At 42.6% G+C, this 12262-nt stretch overlaps 1 protein-coding gene across 2 annotated transcripts in view; it reads right to left on the reverse strand.

Annotated features, from left to right (window-relative positions):
* PIAS4 (protein inhibitor of activated STAT 4) overlaps positions 1–12262 on the reverse strand; it is a 124547-nt gene that overhangs the window by 28557 nt on the left and 83728 nt on the right. For both annotated transcript variants that reach the window (XM_075864211.1, XM_075864204.1), the window contains exon 3: positions 8093–8177. In XM_075864211.1, coding sequence (XP_075720326.1) covers positions 8093–8177 — 85 coding nt within the window. The remainder of the gene's footprint in view (positions 1–8092; positions 8178–12262) is intronic.

Raw genomic sequence — 12262 nt, forward strand, 5'->3', positions numbered from 1 at the left:
ATGGGGTCACTTTTGGGGGATTTTGACTGTTTTGGCACCGTAAGAGCCCTTCAAACCTGACATGATGCCTAAAATGTATTCTAACAAAAATAAGGCCCCAAAATCCACTAGGTGCTCCTTTGCTTCTGAGGCCGGTGCTTCAGTCCAGTAGCAAGCTAGGGCCACATGTGGGATATTTCCTAAAACTGCAAAAACTGGGCAACAAATATTGAGTTGCATTTCTCTGGTAAAACTTTCTGTGTTATAAAAAAAAATTGTATTAAAAATTTATTTCTGCAAAAAAATATGAAATTTGTAAATTTCACCTCTACTTTACACATTTCACAGGAATTAAAGCAAAGGGTTAAGACATTTTCTAAATGCTGTTTTGAATACTTTGAGGGGTGAAGTTTTTAAAATGGGGTGACTTTGGGGGTTTCTAATATATAAGGCCCTCAAAGCCACTTCACAACTGAACTGGTCCCTGTAAAAATGGCCTTTTGTAATTTTCTTGAAAATGTGAGAAATTGCTGCTAAAGTTCTAAGCCTTGTGATGTCATGTCATAGAAAAATAAAAGGATGTTCAAAAAACGATACCAATCTAAAGTAGACATATGGGGGATGTTAATTAGCAACAATTTTGTGTGGTATAACTGCCTGTCTTACAAGCAGATACATTTAAATTGAGAAAAATGCAAATTTTTGCAATTTTCCGCTAAATTTTGGTGTTTTTCACAATTAAATACTGAACATATCGAGCAAATTTTGCCAGTAACTTAAAGTCCAATGTGTCACGAGAAAACAAACAATCTCAGAATCGCTTGGATAGGTGAAAGCATTCCGGAGTTATTACCACATAAAGTGAAACATGTCAGATTTGAAAAATGAGGCTCGGTCAGGAAGGTCAAAAGTGGCTAAAGAGGGAAGGGGTTAAAGACTTATCAATTGTCGGTTTTTCATGGCCGTTTTTCATCAGTGTGTCTAAATATTTTCATCCATTTCCAGTCCATCTGTCCGTTTTTCATGGCAGTTAAAAACCCTGACAAATTAAATCCATCCGTTTTTGCTTTTTTTGTCCCAACCCCCTGTAAATGCCACAGCGCCCATGTAGATCGCACCACTGCAGCTCCCTCAAGGAGCGGAATCCACAGCCAGAGCATTGACGATCTTGCAATGCTTCTAGTGGGAGCCCCTGAAATGACTGGCGGCAACACTCCAGCCAGGGATTCCTCTCCTAGACGGAGCTAAAGTGGAGCGCTCTCAAGAGGGGGGAGGGTACTATACTAGGAGTCCCTGCTTCCCCACGCAACTGCTGTTCCTTACTGTACAATTTTGTTCAGTACAGAACAGCCGTTCCATGGGGAAGCAGGGACTCCTAGCATCATATGACTGATACCAGGAGTCCAGTCACATGTAGCATGGTCAGGCAATCCAGCCGAGACACTAACCGTTTTTCACAGCCCGATCAGTGTCGTGTGAAACGGTAGAGCCAGAGCCATGAGAGAACAGGGAGCAGATGAAGAGACGGCGCAGACTAGATAGGTGACTAGGCGGAGCTTCCTCTTGAATCACGTCACCACTAGGGAATCGATACAATGATTCGGTTAAAAAACATTTGATTAATCGCCCAGCCCTAGGCTCAATACAAAGTCTACAAGCCTGTACACCAAGTGCTCTAGAAAAGTCGATCAGAAACTATGCAGCTCAGCGCTCACCCGAACGCTTTTGCTGCTTCGTTTTAGCGATCGATGGGGGTCCCAGTGCTCGGACCTCCACCGATTAATCCTTTGGATACGTCATCAATATCAAATCGGTGGGGGTCCGACTCTTTATACAGCTTTTTTAGGTTACTATTTTACCATAAGTGACTTAAGAACGGTGCCAGGCTCTGAGAAATTTATCCGGCGTGGGGCGCGGAGCGAAGCCCTGCACTTCCGGTTGGCGCTTCGGGAGCGGCTGCTGTGTTCCGGCTGAGCAGACAGACGTGGTGGGGCTGCTGAGCTGTGCATCGCTTGACAGAATGTGTTGACCGAGGACCTGGTGACTGATCACATTACCTTATACAGGGTCTGCTTCTGACTGGGAGGTAGGTGAACGGCGTGGCCTTCATATCTGCAGCCGTGTCGGCCTGAGATTCTCATAGGTGTCTGGGGTGACTGCAACCCACTGCTCTTCAATACAACAAGGAGCAGATACTCCGGAAAATCCTGGTTTGGAGCCCTACACCAGCTTTGTACAGCATTGCACATGGAGACGCTTGTTGCCCCTCTTCCCTCCCTGCTTCTCCACCATTTTATGCACAAAGAGGCTCTGTTACCACATTATAAGTGCCCTATCTTCTACATAATGTGATCGGCGCTGTAATGTAGATTATTATTAGTTTTTTTATTCAGAAAACCTATCAATTTTGATGGAGTTATGACCTACTTTAGATTTATGCGAATTACTTTCTTAATAGACAATTGGGCGTGTTTTTACTTTTTGACCAAGTGGGCGTTGTAAAGAGAAGTGTATGACGCAGATCTTGCTAGATCATGATGTGCTGTCACTTATTAACATTACTGAAGTGTCTCGAGAGTGAATAGACATCACTTCCAGCCGGGACGCGATGTCTATTTACAATCCCTACATTTCGGTAAGGTTTGTGTGGGACTTCATGACAGCAAGGATGCTATTAGTGTAGCAGGTGTTAGAACGAATAGATTAGTCAGAGACCATTGTTCTCTATCAGCTACAGGGTAAAGGTCTGCACTTAGTTTAGTGTCTGACAGGGGTTAGTTAGGGTCTAGTATTGATTATATGGTAAGGTTTTCAATGTTACTGCTGATGTCTGACAGTGTGAATGTTGAGCTCTGATTTTTCTCTCCCCCTAGGTTATGTGACCGCTGGTGGTCTTTGGCTGCTTTATCGCGTCCAGATGCATTATGGCTTCAATTAAGGTATGGAGTTGGAATGTCGAGGGCTTAATGCCAAATTTAAGAGAGCTCGTCTTTAAAACTTTGTGATGAAAAATTCTCCACACGTTTATAGGAGACTCATCTGTCCAGCCAAAAGGTCTTAGCTCTTAATCGTGCTTGGATAGCGAGGGTTATCATTCCGCTTACTCTAATTATTCATGTGGCTTATCACTTCTAATAGCCAAAAATTTGCGTCTGGAGGTGCTGCAGGTGGCCTGTGATCATTTTGTTCGTTATATTATTGCGCACTGCTTAATACATGGGTCAGTTTTCAACATTATTTACTTTTATGTCCCTCCACCTCTGGATCGTGCACTGCTGGATTTGGTAGCTAGTAAATTGTTAGAGTTTCTGCTATGCCCATCTTTGTGTATGGGTGACTTCAACACAGTGCCAGACTTCGATACCGATACTTCGTTTAGTAATGCGATACCAATTCGATACTTTGCCAATCGTAATAATATATATATAAAAAAAAAAGTTATTCCATTTTCGGATGTGAGGCGTGTGGTGTGATGATGAATTTAACCTCCATGTGCCTCACATTAATAGTAATTAACCCCATCATGTTTCTCAGTCATAATGGGTTAATGTGTGAGGTACATGATCGAGTTAATTACTATTAATGTGAGGCACATGGAGGTTAAATTCATCACACCTTGTGCCCCACAATAAGGGATAGGAAGCAGTTTTTAATTTTTATTTTTTTTACAGAGCACACATCATAAATGATGCAAAACAATTGTTGTGAAGGTTATTACGGCCGCGCCAATACTGAAGGTGTGTATTTTATGTATTGAGACTTATTTTAATGTTTATTGTAAAAAAGGTGTATGTGTATTTTTTTTTAAATGTAACATTACTTTATGTTTTTACTTTATTCTTTAAAATGTAATGTACTGACATATCTATATTACAGTACATTAGCCTGTGTACTGATAGGTATGTCCTAACTGCCTGTGTACTAAGTATGCCCTAACAATAGGAAATATGGTAGGTCAGCCCTGGGGTCCTTCAATGGACCCTGGGCTGTATGCCTATATATGGTATGTCCCACAATCATGTCACAGAGATTCCCTGTGACGCGATCCAAGGGCATCCCCCCCTTCTCATTTTCCTCTGAATGCTGCAGTCCGCTGTGATCGCAGCATTCACGGGAATAGCAGTGGAGATGAGGTTTCTCTGATCTCTGCAGTTATAGAGCAGGGCTGCAGCTGTGCAATAGTCATTGCCCCGGTCCTGACAGGAAGTGCGCGCGGTCAGCATGAGGTGATGCAGCCGGCCCTGCACTAATGAGCGGCAGTTCGAGTTTGTAGTGCACCTGCAATGTTCTGTTTTCAGTGCCGCCGCTCATTAGTGCAGCGCCGGCTGCATCGCTTTATGCTGACCACACTTGTTATCAGGACTCAGGAGCGCGGCAATGACTATTACACAGCTGCAGCCCCGCTCACTACATTCACGTGTTACAATACTGAGCTGTGCGGCCGCACAGCTAAGTATCGAAATACATGAAATAACGGTATCGAACAGTTTGGGGGTGCACGGTATCAAAACAGTATCGAAGTTTCGATGCATCGTGCATCCCTAAGAGGGAGATGCTTCTATTGCATACCACACAGACTAAAAATCGTGTGCTGGCTACCGAGGCATCCATATTCGAATTTGGTGACAAGAATGGTAAATTCCTGGCTTATTTGTCTGGGTCTGAGCGTCCCTGTGTGTCTATTCCATCAGTTCTCTCTTCGGAGGGTACATTGTGTACTACCGCAAAGGATGTAAATAAGGTATTTTGTGACTTATTTAGCACTGTATGGTGTCAAATGTTGTGTCTCATATCTATTATGATGGAGCAATTTTTTCAATCACTTCCCTTATGGCATCTGTCTGCCGCGCAGAAACTTGAATTGGATAGTCCAATTCTAGATAAAGAAATAAAAAACGCTATTCAATCGTTGCCGACTGGAAAAACTCCTGGTCTTGATGGGTTGGGGGGTGAGTGGTATAGGGCCAATTGTGATAGGCCGGTACCGAGACTTCAGGACGTATATTCTGGGGCTCTTGAGTTGGGCATTTTGTGGGTCTCCACGCGGGAGGCACTTATCGTGGTATTGTTGAAGCCAGGGAAAGACCATGCTCTACCGGACTCGTATCGTCCTATATCGCTTATTAACTCAGACGTTAAGATACTGGCCAAAATACTTGCCCAGAGATTAAAGAAGATAATTTCATCCTTAGTTCACCCGGATCAGACTGGCTTCATGACTGGGAAAGGTACAGACATTAACATACACAGACTGTTTTTGAATACTGATGCGGAAAGACAGGAGAGGTTTCCAGGGTTCGTTCTCTCTCTGGAGACATACAAAGCTTTTGACTGGGTTGAGTGGCATTATCTTTGGATGCTTCTTTCCAAGTTGAATTTTGGTACGAGACTAATGGCTCTTGTTCACCTCTTATAGGAAGGTCCTTGTGCTAGGGTGAGAATGAATCTGAATATATCTGAATGCTTTTCATTGAAACGTGGTACCCGCCAGGGATGCCCACTTTCCTCGTTATTATTTGCCCTTGCAATAGAACCCCTGGAAGTGGATATACGCCAATCTACTAACATACATGGTATCACTAGAGGACGCATAACGGAAAAAATATATCTCTTTATGCCGATGGTATACTTGGCGGATGATGGTCCCTAGTTTCTTTGTTTGAACGGATTGATGCATTTGGTAGCTTCTCTGTGAATTGGGCTAAATCCGTTTTGTTTTCCCTTACTCCTGGTTATTGCTCCCGACAGAGCCTCCCTGTACTGTTGCAAATAGTCTCCCAATTTACATACCTCGGGATTAGGATCTCCCTTAATGTTTCAAGGTATGGTGAACTTAATCTTGACCCATTGGTTAGGACCACTGAAAGGCAGCTGAACACATGGAAAAACCTCCTGCTGTCACTGTATGTCACGATTAACTTATTTAAAATGATCTATTTACCTAACATTTTTATACCACTTTCGTGCCTGTCCTCTTGTGTTGTCCAAAAGTTTTTTTTAAACAACTTGATAGTATTCTCCGATCATTTTATTGGCAGGGTGGCGTTCCTAGGTTCAGCCTTAGTCTGTTGCAAGCCCCTAAACGTATGAGGGGGTGGGGGTGGGGGGGGGGGGAAATGGCGGCGCCAAATTATACATATATATTACTTAGCTTCACAACTTGTGATTGCACGCTGGTGGATAGATATGGATATGAGCAATGCAGCCACTGCACTGGTGGATGCACTTATGACTTCTTACAAAAGTCTTACAAATTTGTTCTATAGATTTAAATCCCCAGATTGCGTACCACTGCCTCTTCGGACGGTGGTTGTGGCTTGGAGGGCAACGCACGCTCTGTTGAGGGTCCCTGCATACTCACCTAGGACTCCATTATGGAATAATCCTTGTTGTCCCATCTTGAGTCACTACTGGGAGCGGTGATGTGGTCGGGGGTCAAATTCACGGGTCAGGTATTTAATGTTGACTCTGGCTTTGTATCCTTTTCAGATCTTCAGGACAGGTTTAATATTTCAGGGACAGGTTTTTTTCATTACCTTCAGCTAAGTCCCATCAGTGCTGACAGAGAAGGGGCTGCCAATTAGTGCAGTATCTGTCTGTATGTGTACCTCTACCCGCCCGGCCGTTGCTAGGCAACGGCTCCATCACACACAGACGGCACACGGATGCCTTCCGTGTGCCTTTAGTTTTTTTTGACGGCCCCATTGACTTGCATGGGCCTCTCGGTCACGGATTCTCGGACCAAAGTAGGACATGCTCTACTTTTGTCGGAACGGAGCAACGGGACCGTCAAAAAAAACTGAAGTGTGCATGGCCCCATTGAAATGAATGGGTCAGGGTGCTAGCCGTCTGAAAAAAAAGACTGAAGTGGGCATGAAGCCTAAGGCACATTGAATATGCAGATTTACCAGTTTGATTTGTCATACAATAGTTCAAGTAAATTATTCATGCCCGATCCATTAACGGGATTTCTTCTGATTATAGGGGTGTAGTACTTGGATGTCAGTATGCTACAGTTCTGCGATTTCACCATGCAGAAGTCATTGATCATTGCTGTACCGTAATAGTGTAGAAACAAAAAGCAGCCAACATTACAGAGGTTTTCCAAGCTCATTAAGAATGTAACTAGGGGATGCAAAAAAAACAACAAAATAAATAAAACTTAATAAAAAGGGCATTACTCACCCAGCAGGCCTCCCTGCGTTCCAGGCCAGCCACTCCATGAAGCGGTGTGTGGACATGGCTGCAGCTATAACTTGCCCGTATACCCATGTGATTGCTGTTGGGTGAATAATTATTCCTCCTTCGCCAAGTTTTTGATGAACTCCTAAAACCCCTTTAAAGAACAGCACCCATGGGTTACTTTACCAGTCTTATCTCACTGCAACCCTAGACATTAAAAGCACAATAGGAGCTTGTAAGCTGTACAACTTCACATGGCTTAAAATCACATGAAAGTTTGGAGGACAGGAATCTAATGTTGCTGACAGGAATCTAATGTTTCTGGCAGACAGAAAGGAAACTTTCCAAAATAAAATTAAAAGGCCCTTTAGCGTACGTTAAAAAATGTAAGAAACATTTTTTTTCTAGTTTTCATAGGTGTACATGGGTCCTAATTTTCTTTTGGTAGGTGTCCTGTAAAAAGGTTTTTTATGACATTTAATAGTAATGGTGCTACACCAACATGGTGTTTAGTGGGAATCTGGCAGTCGGACAATGTTTGTTGAATACAATTACTGAAATAGCTATGCTACAACTTTTCACTAAGGGCTTGTCAACACGCAACGGAATTTCTGCAGCAATTCTGTTAAAATCAGCAGACATTCCGCTGCGGAAAAAACGCAGCACTTCCTGCAGAAAATGGTGCTTATTTTGCGGTGTTTTTCCTCAATGCTGGTAGATGGTGATTTCAAACACAGTAGGCCCTGGCATTCACCGAAAGCAAACAGCAACCCTGCCTCGAAATGCTCTACTTTAATAATATCTGACAGCTTCTCTTTAAGGGGTGTCCATCTGAAAACAATAAGTGTATGATTATGTACATATTCAATTACGTGACCGTTTACTGTAGCAAAGCATTTTCATTAGCATACCTACTGTGCAAAACCAGTACCTTGAGTTCTTTATTAGGTCCACTTGCCTTGGAGACAGCACAAACACACAAGGACTGTCTTGGAGTTTTTCACTGTTCTGTGCAACTGAAAAAAAACAAAACCCTTTGTAAGTGACTTTAGCTAGCAATACATCTCTAGCTAGATATTAAAAGGGGTTTTTCCCACGAGAGACATTTATGACACATCCACAGGATAGGTCCTAAATGTCAGATTGATGCGGTTCCCACCGCTGGGACCCGCACCTATTTCCAGAACCTATCTCCAGAAACTCGGAGCTACGCTGTTTACGTAAGGGTCATAGAACTTAATGGTAGTTACAGAAATAGCGTAGCTCGCATGCTACGCTGCTTCTGTAACTGCCATTCACTACTATCGGAGTTACGGAAACCGCATAGCTCAGCAAGTTACGCTGTTTACGTAACTCACGACCATATAACGTTTTTCAACACACAGCGGCTGAACGGGGTTTAGGTGGCCCCGTTCTGGAGATAGGTGCAGGTCCCAGAGGTAGGACCCGCATCTGACATTTACGACATATCCTGTGGATGTGTCAAAGGTCTCTCGTGGGAAAACCCCTTTAAGGCATCAATAGGACACATTGGACATAAAATTGAAAAATTAAAAAGATACAAGAATAAAACCGTTGCTATTCACTTCAATTAAAATATTTGTTCCCATAGGGTCAGTACAATTTTTTTTACGCTGATTTTGACACTGAAACCGCCTCTAAATCAGCGCTAATGGGAGGCAGGGGAGAACAGCATGTCCTTTTTTTGCTGCGGTTTCCTCCTCTAACCTCCCGTATGAGGCAGAAAAAACCTGCGGAGCTAGTTTGAGCGTTTTGCACAGTTATTTTGCCCGCGGTCCTTGCATAAGCTTAAATGGAAGCGAAAAAACGCCGCGAAAAAAAATACCCGAAGGAATTGAGGCAGATTTTTTCTTCCTGAAAAAAAATGGCATGAACAGAGCCTTAAAGCCAATATCCAGCCAAATATGCAATTGGATCCAAAGCAAGTTTTACATACCTCACTAGAGGTGGATAGATATCAGAATGTAATGTGTACATATTCTCATTGTAAGCAGAAATCACAATTAGTGGAGCTTAGCAATACTGGCGCAAAGTATTAGCAATCTTGGCGCTATGCCAGTCTTAAAACTAAGCTACATAGGAATAAAATGCACTAAATTTATTAAGAGGCGCAGGCCTCTTAAGAAATGTGGCACATCTTTGTGGTTTCTGGTGTAAATTATGGTTAGTGTCAGACCAGCGGTTGTCCCGTCCCCTACCACCCGCTTTTGAAAAGTGGTGAGGAGTAAAAGGTTAGCGCAAACAAAGCTTAGGGCAACACTACGTTGGGCAAACAATTAGTCTTTTCTAATACAGGTTAGAAAATTAAAAGAGATCAGATGGGTTTCTATGAGCAACACCTCCATTTTGTCAGAATAGTTTTTATGTAAGGCCCAGTGTTCTATGCTCTGCCATTGCAGTCCGATCAAGAATATACTTTTTGTGCGATCTAGCAGGTGACCAAAACAGTAATATATCAGGAGACCACCTCACAAAAAGATAAATGTCGCAAAAAAATTAATCTACAGAATAATGAAGGTGTATCTGTCACCAGAGCTCACAATACAAACTGTATACATTGTTAAATCGATCTCAGACCTGATGGGACTGATGTATTTACTTTGAAGATTATACAGCCATTCTGGCATAGATTTTCAAAGTTTCTTACCAGATATTAAAATGAGCGCTTCAGACGAAGCATATACAGGATGTAACCCCAATTTCCTCAAGCAAGCTGCTATCCGTATCCCTACTGCCCTAGACTATTCTGAAATCTCACACACAGGCCTCATGCACACACTCGTAGTGTATTTTTTTTTTAATTATCTTTTTTTAACTGTCCGCAAATATGGATCCATAGTGAGCCATCGGCATATCTGGCATGCTATACGCAAATTTAATGCATCCGTATTTACAAAAAAAAAAAAGAAGGGAGGCGGCTACAAACATCACCAACATGTCCCGAGCCCTTGAAAAGGCCACGTAATCGCTCAGGCCCCATTTTCTTTGGGAATCCCCTGCCGCCGCATAGAATTGCTTTCACAACTACGGACGCACATCCATAGCAATCCGCAATTTTGCACGCACCCATAAACTTCTATTGAGTCCGTGCCGCAATTTCGAACAGGAATAGGACATGTTCTATATTTTGCTGATCATTTCTAAGGCCCAGTCACACATCAATATTCATACACACGGAAAGGTGTCAGTGGCCTATAATTAATGGATCCACAGATGATCCGTAATTACAGATCCATAATTACGAATAAAAAACTACAGTTGTGCGCATGGAGCCTTACTCAAAACAAGCTAACGCCCTGGCTCTGCAGTAAAAGAAAACAGTGTGGAATTACAGCTTCTAATTCGATCTAAGGCTATGTTCACACAAAGAAGATATGCTGCGTAAAAGCACACAACGTATTAGCCATGCGCTGTAGGGAATTCCGGCCGAAAAACCGCACCGTGCAGTTTTTCGGCCAGAATGGACGATACGGAAAACTACAGTCAAAAAAATTTTGTTCCAGTTCTGCTTTTTGCAGCTGAATCGCTGCTTTTCTTTTGCAAAAAACACATCTGCTATTGGTTGTGGGTTTTACCTCCAATTGAATTCAATGGGGAAAGTCAGAAACAAATGAGCAGCGATTATGCAAATTAACATTTTCCCGCTCCGCATTTACGCAGCGTGTGGATGAGAGGTCTTCAAGAAAATAAATGAAAAAAATAGTTGTCTACGTGTGAATTCACCCTAAAACTGCTGCTGGAAGACCGGCTCTCACTGCAAATCAATGGTAATGCAAACTGAAAGTTATGGTTTCCGTTCATGGGTCCCCCTGACAAAGGTCTGACAACCTATGAACTGAAGTTGTGAACTAAGCCTAACTTTAAATAACACCATTTTTTATTTTTTTAAATAAAAAAGGTCTGTTTGGTGCGACTTTCTATTAAAAATTATTTTTACTTTGAGATACAGCTGCTTTGTATCCTGTGTACAGAGAAGCTGTATCATGCGCGGAGACCTGAATACGTAAGGTCAGCGGGTCCTGCGTGTCTAACAAGCATGGTCCCCATTATCCATCACATGTAAGTTATAAAACGTGTAAGAGACACAGGACTAAACATCAGTTGCCGCTGATCTGACAGATACAGGCTTCAGCATTCGATATAGCTGCTCTGTACACAGGATACAAAGCAGCTGTATCAAAAAGTAAAAGTAACTTTCAATAAAAGGTATTTAGAAAACTGCACCAAACACACTGATCGGCCCCGTTCACACCGTTTTTTGAAAGCAGAAAATGCTGCCTCAAAATTCCGTCTGGAATTTTGAGGCAGATTTTGATCTGCCTGTACACTGTTTTTCGCCTGTGGCCAGAGCGTCAATGGGAGGTCAGAGACGTAAACGCCCAAACATAGGGCCTGTTGCTCTTTTCCCGATTACGGGGGAAAAAAAAAAACGCCTCCGCCTCCCGTTGAAGTCAATCGGAAGCATTTCACAGCTTTTTGGCGTGTTTTCTGACACTGTTTCCACGTCAAAAAATCCGTGTGAACAGGGCCAAAGCCATTTTTATTTATAATAAAATAAAAAATAAAATAACTATTTCTAAAGGTGTACATAGCCTTTAACCCCTTGCTGACATTTGAAGTAGGGTCAGGTCATGGCCGGGAAGGTGGAGAATGGAGTGGGCTCGCAGTCTGTGCCGTCTCTATACTCAGCGGGTGCCGGCTTGTAGGCTACAACTAACCCCTGCATCTGCTGGGTTTGGAGAGAACTGCGATCTCGGACGTTAAGCCACATAGATGCCGCAGTTAACGAAAAAAAAAAAAAAACCTATCCTGTGCTGTATACGTTTTCCCGGTCTCCGTCTGGCTAATACAGCCCTAAGGACAACCGTGTACATCTGGAGTGAAAACCAAAGAGTCATGTGAAATGAGACCTACGATTATGGGCTTTTAAAATGTGCTAAAGCTCTAGCCCTTATATTCTAGTAGCAACAATAATTTAAAGTCATTCGTAGTAAAAGCTTTCCACGATTTAAATAAAAAACAAAAAAAAAGAAAAAAGCCTAAAACATTATAAAAATTTACCTCATCCATGTTTACCAGA

Source organism: Rhinoderma darwinii, chromosome 1 (assembly GCF_050947455.1).
Source record: "Rhinoderma darwinii isolate aRhiDar2 chromosome 1, aRhiDar2.hap1, whole genome shotgun sequence".
In the NCBI taxonomy this organism is placed as follows: domain Eukaryota; kingdom Metazoa; phylum Chordata; class Amphibia; order Anura; family Rhinodermatidae; genus Rhinoderma; species Rhinoderma darwinii.